At 42.4% G+C, this 23207-nt stretch overlaps 1 protein-coding gene across 1 annotated transcript in view; it reads left to right on the forward strand.

Annotated features, from left to right (window-relative positions):
* LOC144949526 (centrosomal protein of 89 kDa-like) overlaps positions 1-23207 on the forward strand; it is a 92348-nt gene that overhangs the window by 13647 nt on the left and 55494 nt on the right. The window contains exons 3-13 of the mRNA XM_078879452.1: positions 359-465; positions 2245-2397; positions 3472-3766; positions 4273-4375; positions 4500-4534; positions 4974-5040; positions 5415-5495; positions 5625-5837; positions 6245-6378; positions 10756-10806; positions 17925-18008. Coding sequence (XP_078735578.1) covers positions 359-465; positions 2245-2397; positions 3472-3766; positions 4273-4375; positions 4500-4534; positions 4974-5040; positions 5415-5495; positions 5625-5837; positions 6245-6378; positions 10756-10806; positions 17925-18008 — 1323 coding nt within the window. The remainder of the gene's footprint in view (positions 1-358; positions 466-2244; positions 2398-3471; positions 3767-4272; positions 4376-4499; positions 4535-4973; positions 5041-5414; positions 5496-5624; positions 5838-6244; positions 6379-10755; positions 10807-17924; positions 18009-23207) is intronic.

Raw genomic sequence — 23207 nt, forward strand, 5'->3', positions numbered from 1 at the left:
CTGTATGACGCACATGGTCTGAGAGGCCCTCATCCAACAGTGGATATACAAAAGCTGTACATGTACATTGGTTTATTAATTGGGCTCACAGACACACGATTACATATATAGGAATGTCCTGCAGGAATTTTTGGGTGTTTGAGTGAATTGAACCACCAACTCCTGTTCTCTAATCTCGCGGTGCAACATACATGATGCCTCATCAACTCTGTCCAAACTGATATAAGTGAATGCTGCACTGGCCATGACACATTTTAGTCGGCCCTAAAGCCATTCGTTCGCACATAATAGGAGCGTGGGGGTTTTTTTTTTGAATAATTGACGTTCGTGCTTTGTTCTGTTCGCCTCGCGTTTCCAGAGGCACATCGCAGCAGGGATGGTCCCGGCCGTTACCATAGCACCCAGGCCCGCGGTCCCTCTTACTCCACCTCCTCACACCCAAGAACCATCTCAAGAACATCCAAAGTGGGTATTACACATATCGATCAAGCACACCACCCTGTTATTTATGTGACTGGCAGGATGTTATCAGGCCGTTAATAGAGCAAGAACATCAATAGTGCACCTATGCTTTATTGTCATGGCACCGTATGTAGGTACATGCTCTGTATTCCTGTACTGGAAAGTGTAATTTTTTTTTTGCACTTAGTGCTTGAGGTTATGTACCATATAAGCAAACTAATCTTCAGATTCAAGGAGAAAACTAACCCTGTAAAACTCGCACGTATTGTGTTTGGAAATTTTTAATTCGATTTTCTTTTTACAATTTAAGAAAAGGAAATGTCACATTCGCGCAATTGCCAGTGAATAATTAAAAGAAAAATGTGCAGTCAACGATGTTGTCTGTCTCAGGCAATTAAATGCGGTGTGAAATAATGGAGTGACGGACACCTTATTTACACATGAACGACATTGTAACTGCTTCCCTGCTACATGAAGAGCTCGTGCGCCACTCATTCATGTCCTTTGCAGCAGTTGAATTGACAGTAGCAGCCCAAATCAGTCAGACCACTCAGAGTACACTGTGCGTGGAGGTGAGTGCATCCTCCAATGGAGCACGCGTTGATGCACCGATGAAGCACTTTCATCTATACGTGCTTGCAAAAGTGATATGTACAAACTGACGTGTGCACTCGTATGTAAACTACAAACTGGTGCCACCATGTATTTTAAATGGAGTGTATTTTGCTCTTGTAAAAAACATTTATTGATCAAATTGTGTAGCTTGGTTCACCTCATGCCACGTTAAACTTTGCCCTCCACCGCCCGTCACCTTTTACACTGGGTTGAACACTGCAATTGTTTCACTAGGCAGCACAAAACGAATTGCAATTAAACTAATGAGAGAGTATAGCTCTTTGGCAATTCACTACTACATGCAGGCCTCCCCATGGGTCATTTTACCATACTTGACCACGATGGTCATTGCAGGATGGTGAAGGGGGTGAGTGGTGGAGGACCGGTTCAGATATCATCTCCACTGATATAAGTTATGGCTGGAAATCACTTTCAGGTTGCCTGATTAATAACTCAGTGCATTAACAGTTGCACAATTAAGATTAGCATAGTGCAGTGGTTAACGCACTGCACCATGCTAATAATCGTGATTAGCATGGGGAACATTTTTGGTAATTTATTTTGACCTTTGTTCAATAGTCATCGGTCATACATAGCTCATAATCAACACCATATAAGTTCCTCTACGATGAACATTTACATGGGTTACCGAGAGATTCACGGAAATATGTTTCATGTTAGGATACATACATTTGAACTTTTGGATGAAAACCATACGTTTTGCATAATTTGGTAAACGTTTTGAGAGAATCTAGTTTTTTGGCTGTCTCATCCTGTGTGATTTCAATTTCCAGTCGTTGGCAGTTGTGGATACATTTCTAAAGGCTCTCCGTGTCACATCGCATGATCAGTGTTTCAATGAAAGTTTTGTTGATTTGATTTGAATTAACTTATCACTTTTGTGGGCTGCTTTCTGCAGGATTGAACTCTTATTGTTTGGTCTTCAGCTCACACCTGGTGTGAATTATAATTTCTGTTCATGCAGCATTGTTCAGATACATTATCTTGAAAATTACATTGTGATTGCAATTCATCACAAAGTACAAAATTGCGTTTTTTTATTTACCCCAGGTCTACTAGCTGCACTGCGAGACTGTGCAGCGCACTTCCCGCCTCGAACACAGACCTCTTGCACCCCGTTGTCATTGTGAAATGGTGATTTTTCAGGTCGGCGCTGGCGGCTGCTGTGCTGGTGAGCTCACTCGCTGGGCGTGTGCACGCCATCCCCACGCGGAACCTGCCCTTGTCGCGGCCCAGCTCCTTCTCTGTCTCTGACACGAACAGTTTTCGCTCCGGGATGCTCGAATTGCACCATGAACGGTATATATCCCTCCCAGGCGGTGGCTTGGGTCACAGATTTCACGGCGACTGCGGTTTCTGTTAAGAAGTAGGAGATAAAAAGGACTTCACCATCATTGTCATTATCCACTGCTGGATGAAGGGCTGTCCATTCAACCGCCACCCTTCATGATTTTGCGATGTATTAAGCCACCTAGCACCTGCACACGTACTGATTTAATCGCTCAGTTTTGTCAGTGGACATCCTCTCAGATGCAATGCATTCCTTACCTGCTACTCCGTTGTTATTCTTGACCATCGGTCATCATCCCTTTTAGCGATGTGCCCTGCTCAAGTCCACTTACTTTGCTTAATAGTTTGGATGATGTGATATCTCTATCGTCATCAATAATCATTTATCAGCTGTGATCCATGTACTGCTGGATGAGGGTTTCCCAAAATCGTCGCCATCTCTCATGGTCTCGTGATGCAACAAGCCTTTTAGCTCCTGCATATGGGCTAGTCTCATCGATCCATCACTGACCCCAACCTTTATCAGCGTGCACTGACCAGCATGGTGAAGTAAGGTCAAACAGTCTCCACCACTGACATGGCGTGGGGAGATCGCCTCCAAGCAGTGTATGTATGTATGTGTGTTGAACTTCTTTCACATTGTATGTAGCCAACCGTGCTAATCGGAGGTGCGGGGGAAGGACAACAAACTAAACACAAAAAGCAGTTCTAAAGAAATTCGTTTTCAATTTTCAGTAAATTGACAAAGGGCTGTAAATAATTAATTTAACTGCTGTGTGATTCATGCTGCGTATCACGAGTTTGTCGCTTGTTAGTGACACAAAGCATATAAATTCAGTCTCTGTGCTCTGTGGGACATCACTGTCACATCATTATTCTTTTTCACATGATTTCACTGCAATTAAGTCATTGGAGAGCAACTAACGGTGATGTGAAAGTCTCATTAAAATTATGGAAGCTCTCAAACTAGTTATTGACAGGACGGATCGCCAAAACCGACACGGTATTAGCCCACTGAGCTACCTGGACCTGCTTCTGCAATATTCATCTTGTATACTCTTATTTTTTCCCATTTATTTTTAGTGCAAATGGAGGCAGCGATTGCATGGGGAATGGAAGGCTGCCCTTGGCAGAGGTGGCCTACGAACCCATGTACGAGTCCTGCACGGAGAGACATGACAGTGCGCACAGCTTAACAGAGGACGGATGCTCCAGTGATGTGCTGGGAGAGGACGAGGAGGAGGAAGAGGAGGGGGCAGAAGAGGAGCAAGCAGAATCGCTGTCTTTCGGAAAAGACTATGAGCAAAAATCTAAATATGCCAGGGGGGATTGCGAGACTAAAAAGCCATATAGTTTATTGAAGACAAAAACTGTAGAGGTGAGCCACCACCAGATCGCGTTTATAAGACTTGTAGCGCTTTTGTCGAATGGAACATAGCCAACGTTATTATCTGGTTCAATAAAGCATGTGTTGGCTCTTAGAGGTGTGGAGAAGTGACATAAGATCAGGGCTGTAAATCACAAGTTTAATTAACAAGGCTGTTAGCAGTCTAGTTCTGTAGCTTCTGTGGTGCAGTGCTTACGTAATGGCAAATATGAGTGTTGCTAATAGGGTCTCTCAAGTGCAATTACTCTTGTGCGAATTGCATTAATTAAAATCCATTGGTCATCTGATTAAAGACAAAACCACAGCCGATGTGACAGCAACACGTATTAATGACCGCTTTTTTTGGTATGCACCGAAATTTTTCTTGCCCTATTTATGGCATTGCACCTCAGAGAAAATAGCTTATAGGTCAACTGAATGTGAACTAGGTGCCGAATGTCTTACCAACAGTGTTGTGACTGACCCGCTTTTCCTATTTGCGTTTGGCACGGGTCAAGGGCGCGCCTCTTGGAGAGAGCAGCGACCTCACGGATGTGACGTCGTTGGATGAAACTGCGCGACTGTCCTCTCCTCGGCCCCCAAAGCTGTGTTTGCCTTCAGGTAACATCCACCGCCTGCCGCTGTCATCACACGCTGCCCGTCAAGGCACGCCGCCATACCCTTCCGAAGCCCGAGCCGCTTTTGTGTTGTCTTAATGGAATTGGTGAACCTTCCTCTCGTTTAGATGCAGAGTGGAGTCGCCTGGGAAGAAGGCCCAAGGTAACTCGAAGTAATGCGTTAAACGAGCATCTGTCTTGGGTGAAGTGCAACTTTTGAATGGCAGAGCGCTAAACCGTGTCGCTTTTGCGATAGAAATCCTCTCGGTGCCTTATGTTTTACTTTAATCAATAAATAGAAAGGCTCTGACAAGTGGCCTCCCATGTCCCTTTGAAGAGTCCATTAGCAAGAGAAGTGCTTCACAGTAGGCGTACTTGGTTATTTAAATCTTATCCTGCACTGTTGTGTTGGAGCCATTTGGCAATAAGCTTTACTTTCATATAAATTAGTTTATTGTTCCATAAAATGTTTATAAGCTTGCCTTACGCAACTGGTGTCATTGTTCGAGTAAAATACATTTTTTGATGGTACTACTTGATATCTCTGCTATCACAGTATGTGATGCAAACATCTAAAAAAAAATGTTTATTTGTATTTGGAGATTTTTTCAGGAGAGGATAAAGAGGCTGTCTGCTTGTCAGTGTCAAACAGACCAATGCCTCATTTCAGTAAGTACTCACATTTTTACAAAGCAAATTCTCCGAATCTTGACTTAAAGCTTTCGTGACTGCAGGCATTCATATTCTTGGGTCTTATGGTAAAGTCACGTAGATAGGTTCAAAGAAAAGAATAAAAAACAGAAAACTACGACGTTTCGATCGCAACGCAAGCGGTCGTCTTCAGGAAAAAGACCGCTTCGTTGCGATCGAAACGTGGTAGTTTCCTGTTATTTTTTAATTATTTTCTTTGAACCTATCCACGTGATTTTACCGAAAGACCCAAGAATATACATTCTCTGAAGTTGCAATACCATTTTTTACAGACCATTACAGTCATTTTTGTTAAAATAGCATGTGAATACATTTTTTTTATCAATTCACAGGTCAGAGTTCAAACAGAGAGAGGATGCCTGCCTCTAGAAGCCAGTCGTTGAGGGTCAAGGGAGAAAAATCGACCGATCAGGGTACGCTGCTTACAAAAGTGCAATTCAACACCACTTTTGGGGGCCATTGCAAGAAAATGGGGGGGGGGGATAACACCCGGCTGTTTTGCTTTTACAGTTATTTTTTGTTCACTGAATATCGATCGGCAGTGCTTACACACCCCACAGCGAGCAAGCGGAACCCCACGCTGGCGATGTTCAATGAGCTGAAGTCGCGGCTCGACGTGCTCGCGGCCGAAAACCGATCGCTCACCAGGCAGCTGCGGGTGGCCGGCGACCGCAACCAGTCCCTGGTGGCGCACAACGGCACGCTGTTGAGCGAGAACCAGTCGCTGGCGCGGGAACGACAGCAGGAGCAAACAGGTGCGACTTCCCGTAGACACCGCTGTGGGGTTTGGCGAGCGTGCAGGAGGTTGCGCGCGAATTCGGGCTTCTGCTGCAGCTCCAAAAAGGACACTAGGTGGCAGCATCTATATAAAGTATATAAAAATAAATATGTTGAATTGCAGCGTCTCTGCTGTGATATTCTTAAAGACTGTCATGGGGCAGCGTTCATATATTTTGTTTAGAGGTTTGAGTGACTGTTGAGACCTTTCAGTTACGTCACACCTGCCAAAATGTTTTTTTCAGTTGGCAGCTTTTGATCGATAAGGTCAACGCTTGATGTTGTTACTCTAAAAAAAAAAACACGACTCGAGGAATTTTTTTCTTTTCATTTCAGTCTTCTTTTCCCCGCCGCTTTCTGCCGTTGAACGACATGCTGCGCGCAGATGAGCTGGCGGAGCTGAGACGCGAAGCCCAGGAGTTGGTGGACGAGAACGACGAGCTCAAGGCAACAATCCACCGTCTGAGCACGGAGCTGAGCCGAATGCAAGCTGAACGGGGGCCGAGGCTCAGAAATAAGGTTATTTTTTCGCAGCATTCGGCATTAAGCCTGTCATTTGCCACTAATGAAAGTCAGATTTTTTTTTCTCTGATGAAAGAATGCACAACATATTTTATTCCCTTGCGGCACCACCTTTTTTAATTGAGTAAATCCACTGCCTAATGAAGGCCTCCGGGCACCGTGTCTGTCATAGGAGTTATTTTTATCGAACAACCATGCCGCTCAGTGCGTGTTGGTGGGGCACTCATCCAGGACCAGGTCCGATATCACTCGCCGCTGATGTAGCCAGGGCTGGGAATTAAACTCAGGTCGCTGGGCTCGTAGTGCAACGCGCTTACCACTGCGTTACCGCTCCACCCCTTTTATTCGGTACAGATTACAGAAATTTGTTATTGTGTAGGGAATTGGTTCACTGCGTACACTTCATCAAAAACACTTTTCTTTTTAAAGTTCGTAACAAACCGGCGCAGTGTGCATGGTCCGAATGTTGAAAAGGGCATCAGAGAAACATTGACAAGTTTCGTGCAATTGAAGACAATTTTTCAAAACCTAGACCTTAACTTTCCTGCATAAAACTTGTGCGTAATTGGACATAGTCTGAGGCTGGTAAATTCACACCTAGATTTGAAGCTTTCGTGACTGCAAGGATTCATACACGTAGGTTAAAAGAAAACAAATAAATTAAATCACGACGTTTCGGAGGCAACACAAGCTTTCCTTCTTCAGGTGACACCGTCACAGCAAAATTGCTGTTTTCTTTTAACCTATGTGATTTTACCGAAAAAAACAAAGAGTAAAAATTCACACCTGGTAGGTAAGGTTTTTAAGGCAGAGACTCTAAAGGTTTTACATCTAATTTATTGTTGTGTCTATTGGTCCAGCATGAAAAAAACATTTACAACAAATCACAAATTGATCCTGACTTTGGCATGGGCAGAACAAACATTTTTTGCTCATACGTCAATGAATGTCGTCTTCGCTAAGTCACGTTATTGTCAATACTTATTGTCATATTGTAATCTAAATGAAGGGCACCTTTACAGGAGAAGCATTCCCCTACATTTCTTAAGAAGGCTGGGGCTGTTATACCAATCCGCCTAGGCCCAGATCACAGGAATATTCGTCTGCGGACACAGAACAATCATGCGGTTCACAGGAGACTTCGCTGTTACCTGATCGATAATCTTTGACTCAAACTACACGCAATTGAAAACGAGCGAGCGAACACCTCAATGCGCTGTTCAAAAAAGGGTGAAGTTGCAACCACCTGCGATTGGTTGCTCAAGCCACTACTGCCAGAAGGTCCGACAAATTGAATGGAGCTCTAGAGAGCTTATTCAGTGAGGAAATTTTGGCCTACTCTTCCATGCTGGCCAGACGCATCAGAACAGTTGAGAGTAAACACGCTTTGTCCCCCACGACACGTGAACTGCCGATCGACGAACTGTGTTGTCGAAGTTTATACTCCTCAGTGGACAGAGGCAGTGAGTTGTTAAAGAACTTTCACATTTTGATTTAAAGCTTTCGTGACTGCAGGGATTCATATTCTTGGTTCTTTCGGTAAAGTCACGTAGAATGGAAATAATAAAATAATATTAATATAAAACAATTAAATTCTCACGACGTTTTGACTGCAACGCAAGCCATCATCATCAGGTGTGAAATCCACAACATGATGATTGCTTGTGTTGCAGTCGAAACGTCGTGAGAATTTTTCTTGTTTTATATTTATATTATTTTATTTTTTCTCTTCTACGTGACTTTACCGAAAGAACCAAGAATATAACTTTCACATTGTTTCAGCTTTCGACTGCTGCTCCAGAGATTAAACTGTTGATATCTGTATTCCAAACTGGTACACTAGGGCAGCCTCCCTCATTACATTATGCGACCATGAATAAATAAAATACATTGCAGGTCACTGTGTACACACATGTCCTAGTCATTTGTAAATGATTGCTTCTACCATTGAGGCTAACTGGAGATGAGAATTGAGTTGGACACAGGCCCTCTTCACTTGCATCTGTTGGCCAAACACGCCTTGGGGAATTGAGAAAAATCATGACGGATCGCTCACATAGCCCACGGCTGAGCTTGTGTCTGCCTCTGCATACCGACATTCAATTAGCTTTAGGAGGGCTGCTTTACAGATCGTTAAACGCCGTATTAAATAAGGTGGATTAGTGTACCCATATGATTGTGTTGTCAAAAGAATTGGCTATTAAAATTGACACTGTGGAATAACTTCTTAATTTCATACATATGCAATGGCTATAGAGAGGGTGTCACAGTTTCTAACTTTGAACTCAAATGTCCTGATCTCGTTTGCCAGTACCAAAATATGATAATAGGGTTTTCCCCTTCTTTCTGGCAACAAAACAGGTGTTAAGATGTTAAAACACCAAACTGAAACCTTTTACAAGGAATCATGTCTGCATTAACCACAATACTTGTGGTCAGAATGCAAACATAAAACATACTCTGGAGATCCCATGATGTAGATGCTCACCCCGAGCTCTCATTACTCTGATAGTGCATTGTCTTTGTGCTGTACGCCTTTTGGCGTCCTCTGGTCTAACACCGTTTTGAGACTAGGCTCAAAAGAAAGTTGTCTTTGGTGTGGACCACTCAGTTTCAAAAACAATGCATATATTATCAGAGTATGTTTTTTGTTTGCATTCTGACCACAAGTTTGCATTATGGTCCTAACCAAGGACTAAAATTCCTTTAGGTGATCCAGAATTTTCCTTAACCATCGACAATGATTAAGCTACTGCTGGATGAAGCGCTCCCCAAGTTGTCGCCATCCTTTATGGTCCTGCATGGCACAAATCTATTCGAGAAAATACGCAAGTTAAAAGGCATCATATTGACTGCTAACGAAACTAACTGGGCTTGGGTGGGACACGTCGCAAGAAGTAAACATGCCAGGTGGATGAGACTAACGACAGAGTGGAAGGTAAAGGAGGGAAAACATGCTCAAGAGGATATCTGGTGCAGCATTAGTGTTATCCTCAAGCCTACCTTTGTTTCACAGATATATTAATGACGTGAATTATGTGTGTGTAAGAAATACTCCATAGCTATGCATTGTGGCTTTGCAGAGATAGATGACCTTTATTTATGATAGGTGAGAGCCCATTGAGTTGAAGAATTTATTTTTGAAGGTAGACAAATATACAAAGAGACAGTATGTATACAAATATTGATTGGTGTGTTAATGAGCACACATGCTTATTTTGATTGCATAATTGGGAGCAGTGATTGAACAAAACTAATGCTGATGTAGCAGTAGTCACGGTGTAAACAAAATCGTGATGTGATACCAATCCTTAGGCTGCATTGCCACACATTTCACCATGATGCAATGGAAATGTTACATCGTAGCAACGTCAAATATGGCGATGGCTTTGGGAGCCTTTCATCCAGCAGTGGATTAATTATAGCTGATGATGATGATGACAAGTGAAAGGTTTGATTCCTCTTCATTGGTAGTTGCGTTTGACCTCTGCGGTCGTTTCAACACGAGTGAATACTTTGCCCTGCAGAGAATTTGTCTGATATGCGGGGGAGTTGCAGATGTTAAGTTTTTCTAGTTTGTTAAAAGGTGATTGTGCCACTAAATAATGACCCAATTAAGAAGATGCTGCCCCCTCCGGGAAGTGCTTAAGCTTAGAAGCGAATAAAATTTCGTCATACGCAGTCTGTTAATTAGGTGTCCTGCTTCACGTTGTTTCGTCTATCAATCATCAATCAATCATTAATTTGCGTGCCAATATCGCCCTCAATAAAGCAGGCATCAGTGCACATTACAACGGAATGGGAAAACGCTACGGGGGGAGGGGGCAGACGGCAACAAGAATAGACAAAAAGAAACCCGTCCCACCCTCAGCGGCTAACACGGACGGCTAAGACCATCTGGTGTGGGGGGGAGTTCATCCTCACTCGTTTATCTGTTTTATTGGCTTGATTTAGCTGCACAGCTCAGCTCACCGCCCACACCTTGCGTTATCATGAGACACGCACACACAGACCTAAGCCCGCAAGGTTTTACCGCAGGATTTAAATATATATTTAGTATATGTATTTTTTGGGTGGGGAATGCAGTGGCGCAGTGGTTAGTGCATTCAGCTTTTAACCCAGCGACCAGAGTTTGATTCACGGCTATGGCTAAGATCATTGGCAAGTGGTATCTGAACCGGTTCTTCATCACTGACCAGTGTGGCGATGAATGGTCAAACAACTGCCATGACTGACGGCACTGGGAGGCCTTTATTTATCCAGTTTAAAAATACATTGTATAGCTTCCAGTGCATTATAGTACATGATACATTTTGGATTGTATATTTTATAGAAAAAATTTTAAGTGTGTGATTTCTATTTTTTTTCTTGAAGGTTACACAAACTGGAGTCATTCCGATGTCCGGCTCAACTCCACCTTGGTCGGTAAGGATGGCATTGTGTTGCGAGCTCGGTGTGAAATCTTTAACGAAAATTATGTTTTTCATTGATAAAATTTCCTAACTTTTAATTGCAACCTTTTTATATAGTCCTGCTCTTTTCTGTAATATTTATTATTTTGGCACCGTTGCATGATTTCTTCAAAGTGTCGTATAATTTTAGTACCCTTTTTATGACTTATTCATAGTAAATAAACATTTCCTTGAGTAAAGATGTAGGTTTACTTACTGTAGGATACTGTAACAGAGCACATTATGCAAGTTTCTACAACAGTCAACCTTTTTAAAGAAATTATATTCTAGTCGTGCTATCAGCGTCATGTCATCAAACAATACATGCATATTTGAAACTCTTACAGCACGCAGTATATCAGCCTGCATTAGAGAGTGGCCTACGAAGATGGCACCACTGTACTTATTATGAAGTTACTTCAATAGGTATCTCTGTTCACACTAGAGTCATACCAGTCACATGCCCCACACAGATTGCATATCACATGTTCAATTATTAGAACTTTCATAGCTGGATTAAATAAAATTAAGTGAATACATTAATTTAATGTGATGGATATTTTTGCATGCATTCGATGGTGGCTGGGCCGAGACCACTAAATTTGCAAGACTTGAATACACGGTTTGATTGTGGGTGGCTGAAACCCAGGGTGCAGAATTCACTGAGATCAAATCTGACCAGTGGGTTTTATTTTTTAAACAGCGAAACATATGATTCCACGAAAATTACATTTTAAAAATCAGTTTATTTCATCATGGGACCTCCTTTGGCAGTACCAAAATATGAGAATAGGGTTTCCCCTTTTTTCTGGCAACAAAACAGGTGTGAAGTAGTTAAAACACCAAACTGAAACCTTTTACAAGGAATCATGTCTGCATTAACCACAATACTTGTGGTCAAGATGCAAACAAAAAACATACTCTGGAGATCCCATGATGTAGATGCTCACCCCGAGCTCTCATTACTCTCAAAGTGCATTGTCTATGGGCTGTACGCCTTTTGGCGTCCTCCGGTCTAACACCGTTTTGAGACTAGGCTCAAAAGAAAGCTGCCTCTGGTGTGGACCAATCAGTTTCAAAGGCAATGCATATATTTTATTGGTTTATATTTTTATTATTTTATTATTTCTCTTCTACGTGACTTTACCGAAAGAACCAAGAAGATGAATCCCTGCAGTCACGAAAGCTTTAAATGAAAATTTAATGCATATATTATTGTCTGCATTCTGGCCACAAGCATTGTGGTTAATGCAGACATGATTCCTTGTAAAAGGTTTCAGTTTAGTGTTTTAACATCGTAACACCTGTTTTGTTGCCAGAAAAAAGGGGAAAACCTATTCTCAATCAGTTTATTGTTTAGTGACAAAAGAGGCCACAGCAGTAACCAGAGTGACCCATCCTCCCACGCACACGCATTCATATGCATTGTAAAGGTCAGCCTGTGCATAGTACCCCCATCATTGCAGGCGAAGCCTCTCTCCCTTTTCGATGGAAGTTTTTTTCCCCATTTTTTTTGTTGCACACCACTCACATATTTTCTTATTTTATATGTATAAAGCGCATTTGTTCAAGGTGCTTAACATTGTTTTAAAAACAGTATGAACAAGAATGATTTTAATGTCAGGAGCGAGCAAGGGATGAGGAATAGGTAACCACGATAGAGGGTACATATTGGGGGGATGACCTTTACGTACCCACACTATACCTCACCACGGAGGTTTCTTCCACAATGATCGGGAATCGATTCTAGTTCCTCCTGTTTAAGAGAATCAGTGTTTTAGGTTCATAGCCATGATACATTTGCATGCTCTTTAGTCACCTCAAGTACATTTAGGGCCACTGGTTGGCTCAGGAGTCTAGTGCTTTGTGTCCGCAGTGACCGAGTGTCTCTGAGTTGCTCAGATGAAGTGCCAAAGCGCAAGCAGATGACACATTATCTGTCTCTCTGCCCCTTTAGGGATTCTCACGTGAGATGTCTTGGTTCAGTCACATATGACCACGTGCACAATGAGTGACACGTGCGTGCACCCACTGTCCTCGTCTCAGAGGTTGCACCATCCATAATTCACAAAGATTTCGTTTGAAGAGTATATAAACAACAACTGATGGTGGTGTGAGAGCAAGAATGATAGGGCTGGTGTGAAATATGTGGGGGTACGCTCAGCGAGGCATGATTTATGAAAAATACCACATTGATAGAGATTCATGGGCAGGTGCTGTAATGCTTTTGAGACATGGTATGGTGTGATTAGTTGTCATGCTGAGGGCTATCGTTGAGAAGGCCGAATTGAAATAGAAAAAGCACTATGGATTAAAATGATAGCTGAGATTATTAGTCACACAAGAATATTAATGGTCTAAAAATTGTTATAGGGCTCCTATAAAACTGTCAGTCGCCCCCATATCCTGCCTCCCGAATGCAGGAAACCCCTACAATCCACGCCCAACGTGACATGGCTTATGATGCCGGTGACGCTACCAACCCCCACCCAACACCTGTGTGGGGGACAGAGGTGGACATTTTTTTTAGTCCGCAACTATTTCTCTATCATGGGATTTCCTTTGCCAGTACCTTTTTTCTGACAACAAAACAGGTGTTAAGATGTTAAAACACCAAACTGAAACCTTTTCAAAGGAATCATGTCTGCATTAACCACAATGCTTGTGGTCAGAATGCAAACAAAAACATACTTTGATAATATATGCATTGTCCTTGAGACTGATTGGTCCACACCAGAGACAGCTTTCTCATGAGCCTCATCTCTAACGGTGTTAGACCAGAGGACGCCAAAAGGCATACAGCCCAAAGCCAATGCACTATCAGAGTAATGAGAGCTCGGGGCGAGCATTTACATCATGGCATCTCGTTTGCCAGTACCAAAATATGATAATAGGGTTTTCCCCTTTTTTCTGGCAACAAAACAGGTGTTAAGATGTTAAAACACCAAACTGAAACCTTTTACAAGGAATCATGTCTGCATTAACCACAATACTTGTGGTCAGAATGCAAACAAAAAACATAATCTGGAGATCCCATGATGTAGATGCTCACCCCGAGCTCTCATTACTCTGATAGTCTTTGTGCTTTACGCCTTTTGGCGTCCTCTGGTCTAACACTGTTTTGAGACTAGGCTCAAAAGAAAGCTGTCTCTGGTGTGGACTACTCAGTTCCAAAGGCAATGCATATATTATCAGAGTATGTTTTTTGTTTGCATTCTGAACACAAGCATTGTGGTTAATGCAGACATGATTCCTTGTAAAAGGTTTCAGTTTGGTATTTTAACATCTTAACATCTAAATATTGATTTAAAGCTTTCGTGACTGCAGGGATTCATATTCTTGGTTCTTTCGGTAAAGTCACGTATAAGGGAAACAACAAAATAATAAAAATATAAAACAATAAAATTCTCACGACGTCTCGACTGCAACATCATCAGGTGTGAAATCCACAGCAAGAAAATGTGAAAAAAAAAATCTTGCTGTGGATTTCACAGCTGATGATGATTGCTTGTGTTGCAGTCAAAACGTCGTGAGAATTTTATTGTTTTATATTTTTATTATTTTATTGTTTCCCTTCTACCTGACTTTACCGAAAGAACCAAGAATATGAATATCTTAACACCTGTTTTTTGCCAGAAAAAAGGGGAAAACCTATTATCTCTGTTATCCGATTATTAGTGTCATAGAACCGATAATTATCGTTAAAGCAATTGATTACCTAAATGGTCGATTGCCCAGCTGTAGTTATTTTTTTGGAAATACTGTATGTCTTTTCTTAAAATTTATTTGGCTTTATACGTGGTGCCTTTCTGGCACAAATCTGCCACAAAGCGCCATCACATAAATACACCCTTAAACATGAAAATAATAAATTCTATACGGTGAGAGAAACCAAGTATACTCTTTATATTTGTTTATAACTTAATTTTAATTGCTTAATTACGTGAATGATAGGCAGCGGTCGGCCGGAGGAGATGTGGTGACGTAAAAATAAAAGCAAGTTGTGGCAATGAGTTAGTTGTATGCAAACATATAGAGATGTGTGTTTTGTTGTGACTTGAATGTTGTGATAGAGTTTGTTCCAGAGGTGTGGTGTTTGGTTTTTGGTGGTTGGGGGTTGTTTGGGTTGAGGAGCAAGGTGATCTATTTTCTTGCTTGATCTGCATGAGGTTTCTGATGTAAGGGGCAACTTGGTTTGTGTATTGCTTTACATGTTACTAGCATAAGTACCCGGCGTTGCCCGGGTGAAAAATATATTTCTTAATAACCTTACATATATACACAGATGGGCTGCTACCCCTGCCCCCCCCCCCAGCCACGATCTCCTGGGCCGCTGTGCAGTAATATGTACGGCCTATAGTGTGGTGGGGTGTCGAGGCCTAGTACCGTGCAGAGCCTCCGGCCTCGCTTAAATTGCCCACCCGGCTGAGGCTGGGTACGGGTGGCGTTCCCCCCCCCCCCCCGCGCTACAATAATACTGTGTAATCGCTATAATTGTATTATCTACCGACCCTATAATAGTAATTGCACACATTGGGGTGGGAGGGGAGTGAAGAGGACGTGAAACTTTGATGAATTTACCTCAGAGTCGCGTGTTAATGCGTGCGCATATTTTTAACGGGAATTAAAAATGGCGTCCAGCCCGCAGCGAATGCGTCGCTACCCGTTGCCAGGGGCAACCGCCATCCAATGAAACTGCGTATGGTCCGGCGACACACAGACACACACACAGACAGACAGATTTGCAATTATATATATAGACTAGCATAAGTACCCGGCGTTGCCCGGGTGAAAAATATATTTATTAATAACCTTACATATATACACACACTCACCACTCACCACTCACCCTCACCATTCACCCTCACCACTCTCCCTCACCACTCTCCCTCACCACTCATCCTCACCAATCACACCCTCACCAATCACCACTCACCACTCACCCTCAACACTCACCCTCACCACTCACCCTCACCATTCACCCTCACCACTCTCCCTCACCACTCTCCCTCACCACTCTCCCTCACCACTCATCCTCACCAATCACACCGTCACCACTCTCCCTCAGCACTCTCCCTCACCACTCATCCTCACCAATCACACCCTCACCAATCACCACTCACCACTCACCCTCAACACTCACCTTCACCACTCACCACTCACCCTCACCATTCACCCTCACCACTCTCCCTCACCACTCTCCCTCACCACTCATCCTCACCAATCACACCCTCACCAATCACCACTCACCACTCACCCTCAACACTCACCCTCACCACTCACCCTCACCATTCATCCTCACCACTCTCCCTCACCACTCTCCCTCACCACTCATCCTCACCAATCACACCCTCACCAATCACCACTCACCCTCACCATTCACCCTCACCACTCTCCCTCACCACTCTCCCTCACCACTCTCCCTCACCACTCAACCTCCCCTCACCACTCACTAATCACCACTCACAATCGCCACTCACAACCGCCCTCACCATTATATTTTTGCCCCAGTCAACGCCGGATATTTCCCATTCGTAGCAGTTTATATCAACTCTATAACGAACTTATATTAAACAGGAAGCGCGATCCTAAAGTAATTTACAACCTTCGATTAGTCCTTTGTGCGATTCAAAGAATCGATTCCTGGCATGTTGGGGGTTTACATTTTGAATGATAGAGAGTTTTTAATTACATTTTTGCCCCGGTCAACGCCGAATATTTCCCGTTCGTAGCAGTTTATATCGACTTTAACCAACTTATAGTAAACGGGAATCGTCCGAATCTAAAGGAATCTACAACCTTCGATTTCTTTGCGCGATTCAGAGAATCGATTCTTGGCGCGTCGGGTTTAAAAGTAATTACACAGTTGTATTTTCATTGGTATGTAATGTTTTAAAGTTTTCAGAAGATTTTAAATGTATTTTCACCCCGGGCAACGCCGGGTATATCGAGTTTATAGCACAAAGTCGTCGCTTGACACGGGTGGGGTGTCGAGGCCTAGTACCGTGCAGAGCCTCCGGCCTCGCCTAGATTGCCCACCCGGTTGAGGCTGGGTACAGGGGCCGTTACCCCCCCCCCCCCCCCGCGCTACAATAATACTGTGTAATCGCTATAATTTTATTATCTACCGACCCTATAATAGTAATTGCACACATCGTGGTGGGGGGGGAGTGAAGAGGACGTGAAACTTTGATGAATTTACCTCAGAGTCGCGTGGTGGGTGTCGAGGCCTAGTACCGTGCAGAGCCTCCGGCCTCGCCTAAATTGCCCATCTGGCTGAGGCTGGGTACGGGTGCCGTTCCCCCCCCCCCCCGCGCTACAATAATACTGTCTAATCGCTATAATTTTATTATCTCCCGACCCTATAATAGTAATTGCACACATTGGGGTGGGAGGGGAGTGAAGAGGACGTGAAACTTTGATGAATTTACCTCACAGTCGTGTGTTAATGTGTGCGCATATTTTTAACGGGAATTAAAAATGGCGTCCACCCCGCAGCAAATGCGTCGCTACCCGTTGCCAGGGGCAACCGCCGTCCAATGAAACTGCTTATGGTCCGGCGACACACAGACACACACACAGATAGACAGACAGATTTGCGATTTTATATATATAGATTAGGCTGATTTTGAAGTGTTTTAATTGGTAGCCAGTGTACGTTTGTTATAGTTTATTTAATGTTCGATGATTACTGTAGATTGGTAACGAGGCAAGCAACATTATTCAGATTCCACGTGTAAATGAAATCCAGAAAAATATGATGATCTGACTGTATCTAGCTGTCCGTCAAAGAATGATTTGAGCTTTAATATGCACCTTTTGGTTGGCATGAATGTTGATTCAAGGATCTAATTAACGAAACCGTTTGACTCGTGATATACTCGTTTAAATAGAACTAGATCTCTTGAAAAGGATGCGTGGTAATGACGTGTCATTTGTTAAACAACACATGTAATGGAACACATTCGCCGTTGCGAAAGCACATTACTCAGGGCGTTAAATTATGCCAAAGCATTTCTTGCCATTTGCTGTTCTGTCTTGAGAAATGTGTCACCTTGTCATTTACTTCCCTGTGCCTACTTGTGTTCACAGACAGACACGCGCCGCCTCTCTCCCCTGCTGGCAGCCTACGAGGAGAGACTCGTCGAGAAAGATGACATCGTACGCGAGTGCAAGGTAAAATGGCGATTCCTTCAGCTGCAGTTTGATTTATTTATTTATTCATTCACGGGCACAGATGTTGGGACCTGCGAAACGCGTCTCTGTGGGTCGGAGCGGTGACGGTGCTGTCATTAATAATTGCGCCAGGAAATCACCCAAAATAATTCCCACGATCCCCATTGTTTTCCTCTTGCACTCCTGCCTGGCTGTGTTCAGCGGGTAATGCAGGCGCTTGGTAGGAAGCCAAGCACAACATAAAATTAATGTTCTTCCCCACCTAACGTGACTGCAATTATTTCCTCAAGTGTCTCTTCTGCAAACGCTGAATTTCCTTCCCCTCTGCGATCTCGTGTATTTATTTTCTTGCAATTACATTTATGCTTTGCATCATTCATTAATGTTATTCCCCTTTTATTTACATTTTAATTTTAGAAATGGAGCAAAGCGTTGCAATTCAATTTCCGGCCGAATACAAATCCTGGAATAAGTAGGATTTTGCAAATTAAATGTACAATTGCTTTATACAAATTGCACAGGCAGCTGAGAAATTTGACATTATCAAAATTTCTCATTTTCGATGCGGGGCTGCGTCTTTTTCTTTCTGTTTTGCCCTGACCTTTTCATTTTGTTAATTTTTCATTTTAATTCTGTTTACCACCGTTGGCCATCAGTGTGGTGCATCTGTCAATGCAGTCCTGTTGGCTTGAGTATTCCCCTAATGTCTATTGAGCTATGGCTATGTCAGGCTTTCGATTAGGTTGGATTGTTTTTGGGACAATCTGTGGGCAGTCAGTGGCTTAGGAGCGATTGATTTTTCTGGAGAAAATATATATAATTTTCCCGTCCTAAGCCGCTTTCAATTGATTTATGTACAACGCATGGCATGCTTGCTAAAGCGTTTCACTTTTCCAGCCTTCATTTATTATTCATTGCGGGGATTAATCGACCTCCATCTACATGTTTAATTGCTTTTCAATTATATTAGTGGAACGGTTTGAGCTAGGACGCAGTTTAGCACAAGCGGTGCGTGCAGACGTACATCATAACCCTTTGACGTTGGCCATTATTCTTCAGCATCATGAGTGTCCTTTGCACATGTTCTCCCCAAATCCACTTCAATGCAGTGCTGAATTAACTGCAAGTGATCATTGAACAAAAAGAAGTAGCAGAATAATAAATGAAAAATACTTGGTAAATTGTAATCATTTACAGTGTGAGTTGGTAAATGCAGAGAGCTCAGGACTGGTTTAGATATGAGTCACCATTGATGTTATCCTTAATTGGGAATCAAACTGAAGTTATCCGGTTAAGAGCACAGTACAATAAGCACTGCAAACACTGCTCCCAAAATAATAATAATGCCCCTTTATTTTTCCAGGAAAGCCTCACTGAGTCCCAAGAATATTTTTGAGGAGGGTCCTTCATTCAACTTTGGCCAATTTAATTAATGAGTGTTGAGCATCAGGAGAGGAAAACGGAGTACAGTAGACTCTCGATTAATTATCCGTGCCAATGACAGGGATGACGGCCGTGGATAATTCAAAATTGCGGATAATCCAAAAATATCAATTTTCCGCGGATCTCTATGCTAAAAAACCACTAAATATTGGTATAAATTACCGATCGATGCGCGTCCTCAATGATAACAATTTCCTGCTTCCGCGCCGAAGACTCCGCCCACTAAGTGGATAGCCTAGCCACGGCAATACAAATAATTAAAATTCCACCAACTTTTGTAAAGGAATGCAACTACTCTACTATAGAGATGATCAGGGGGATTTCGGATTAACCGGAGCGCATATTTGTTCGGTTTAAGCACGTGACTTGTAATAAACATTTCCAAGAATAACAATGTATGACTGTTTTTTAGATTATTAATTTGAAGTTAAGGGAAAATCCATGAGTTATTAATTTATGTCAAAATCTCAGGTGCGTGGTTAATCCATAAATTGGATAAACCGCACACAGATAATTAATCAAGTCTACTGAACTTGGATAAAAACCCACCCATAAGAGGGGGTGACATTCGAAACTCCACACAGAGGCCTTTAAGAATACATTTGCAGTGCTGACATATTCTGGCCACCTTGCAGCCCAGCACATTTTAGATGTTACGCAAATACGCATGTTCCATTAACCCTCGCCTCATAAGCACTGGATCGCAGGCGTTCGCTACCCCTCCTAATCAATATACAACTTAAACATTTCACTTATGTCCTAAATGTGAAGGAAGCTGCAATCCAAAAGACAAATTGCTGCATGTTTTCTTCTGTTACCAAAGCAAATTTGATTCCTTGCAGTGCAGCACTGTAAATCTTCTACCCTAACTCAAAAAAACACTGTTCTTTTGTCTCCATAAACAACTGTCTAACCAGCTGCTGGATTGATCAACTGTTGTCAGGTCAGTTATTACTGATCAGCTGTTGTCAGATCAGTTGTTGTCAGATCAGCTCTTGTTCATCAGCTGTTGTTGAATCAGCTGTTTTGAGATCCCATTTTGTCAAAAAAGCCGTCGTGGGATCAGCAGTTGCTGACTGAGAACAGTCGATTTATTTTGTTAAATTTGTATGCTGCCTTGCAGTGGCCTTCCCCAATGCACCACGTCGTGTTCTATAGCTGTAGTGCTGGCTCCCACGATGCACTGTGTGTCTTAACAGACATGATAGGGTATGACAGTCTTCATTGTAACCTCCTTTGCCAGTAGCAAAATATGATCATTGTTTTTTTACCCTTTTATCTGGCAACAAAACATGACACCTTTTTTACAAGGAGGTCATGTTTGCATTGACCACAATACCTGCGGTTGGAATGCAAACAAAAAAAACGTGTGCCTTTTGGTGTCATCTGGTCCAACACCATGTGAGACTAGGCTCTAAGAAAAGCTGTCTCGGGTGTGGACCAATCAATTTCAAGGACAGTGCATGCATTATCAGAGTTGTGTTTTCCGATCGCAGGTATTGTGGTCAATGCAAACATGACTCCTTGTAAAAAAGGTGTCCGTTTTGAAATAATTTGTTATTGTGTGAATCACTGAAACAGCAGCAACCGTTTAATACTGTTAATTTGTGGGGCACATGTTGATGTGTCACAGGTCATTATTATTAATTGCACTCACCGGGTGTCGCCAGTAACTTTAAATTGAACACAGTACATTATTTCACAGCCACTAAACCTATTACCTCTAACAGCCGCACCTGCTCTGGATGATCTCAAAGACTTGTGGTGGATCAGTAGGTCTCGTGGTCGACGGATTATCAAGCCAGCTGAATTCTGTCTTAATGCTCAGACACCGAAGGTATTGTGGTCAATGCAAACATGACTCCTTGTAAAAAAGGTGCCAGTTTTGCTGCCAGATAAAAGGGTGAAAAAAACAATTATCATTATTATATGACAGTCTTAGCGCAGCAAATTTATTGGAGCACGCCAAGTATAGTGGCGTGCCTAAGAATCTCACTACAGATATACTTTAAACTCGTTGCTCATTAATGAAGCTTGAAACCAATGTCAGATAGCGCGCAGGACACACAACCTCGGTCATGTAGTTTGCAAAATAAATGGTACTTTGTTTTGTCTTCTTTTAATTGCCTTGTATTTCGCCAAGCGAGGAAAATTATGCTTTTTTCATCCAGATTTGGTTGAGCGGATATGTTCGTAGGGATGTTCGCTTCATATTTCCAACATCGGCTCGGGCTTAGCTGTCTTATTTCATCATCATCAGTCAGGAGCAATCCGTTATGAGATGAAGGCGTCTCCAATCTATGACATATCTCACAGTCCCGTCAAGTAGCCATTCATCTAGCATCTCTGCATCTCCGACGGTGAACGTCCTTTCAGGCGTGTTCCATTATTTTTCTGTTACTTCAAAGTTAGTCTCGATCACGGCCTATGATCCCTTACAGCGATGTGTCCTGTATAATCCCACTTAGCATTCACGTAACGGTCGTGTTAGTAAGGAGGTTATTTGAATGAACAGTCCGCGTGCTGTGCGTTTTACGCGGGGTGTGTGTGTATGTGGTAGCTTGAGGTGCACGTTAGCACAGCACACTTCTTCGGCTCGTGTACGTGAGCACTCGTTAAAGCTGCGGCATAGACAGCCGCTGTAGAATCTTCTTGGTTCTTTCGGTAAAGTCACGTAGAATGGAAATAATAAAATAATAAAAATAATAAACTAATATTATACTCTTTTATTATGTTTCATTTTTTTATCTTATTATTTCCAAAATAATATATTATTTTATTATGTTTTATTTTTATTATTTTATTATTTCCATTCTACGTGACTTTACCGAAAGAACCAAGAAGATGAATCCCTGCAGTCACGAAAGCTTTAAATCGAAATTTAAAGCCGCTGTAGAAATGAACGGAAATGAGGTTTCATGCTGTATTGTTATCGCGGCGCTTTCGGTCCTAAGCCCGGATAATTGCAGCGACGAGGTTGTGTGGTCAAACGCAGCAGTTGCAATAATTGCGGTCGGTTCGCGTCCGACCTAATTTTGCCTCTTGCGCAGTAATTTTATACAGTTTGGGAGATGTGGCAATAAACACGATTCATCTCCGCAAAAGGAAAAGTCACCTCTGCACGTCTCGAGAGAATTCTCTTTTGTGCGACAAAACCTAAAATGAGAATAATTCAATTTCGATTTAAAGCTTTCGTGACTGCAGGGATTCATCTTCTTGGTTCTTTCGATAAAGTCACGTAGAAGGGAAATAATAAAATAATAAAAATAAAACATAATAAAATAATTCTCACGACGTGACAGTGTCTTTTCGACAGACCTGTTCTTCACCTGAGGACGGCTGCTTGCGTTGTGGCCGAACGTCGTGAGAATTATTTTATTATCTTTTATTTTTATTTTTTTATTATTTCCCTTCTACGTGACTTTACCGAAAGAACCAAGAAGATGAGAATAATTAATTCTTGCCAAAGTGTCAGCATTAGTTCAAGCTTCATATCAGTTATCAAAAGTGTTTGCAAGTATCTCTATAACAATGAGGATTGCCAACGTATGTTTTTTTTCTCTCTTTGCTTGCTATCAGTGCATTCACTCGCTATGCAAAATCGTTAAATTGTCTGCGTGACGCACCTCCAGCAAGTGGATAATGATGCCAGAATTAGTCTTAAGCCTGGCAACGTGGGTAGAATGTCCTCATTTAGAGAGTGTGACCGCCTGCTGTAAGAGTTATTGCTTTTTACCAGAAAACACATTTAAAAAA

This window comes from Lampetra fluviatilis, chromosome 54 (assembly GCF_964198595.1).
Source record: "Lampetra fluviatilis chromosome 54, kcLamFluv1.1, whole genome shotgun sequence".
NCBI lineage: Eukaryota > Metazoa > Chordata > Hyperoartia > Petromyzontiformes > Petromyzontidae > Lampetra > Lampetra fluviatilis.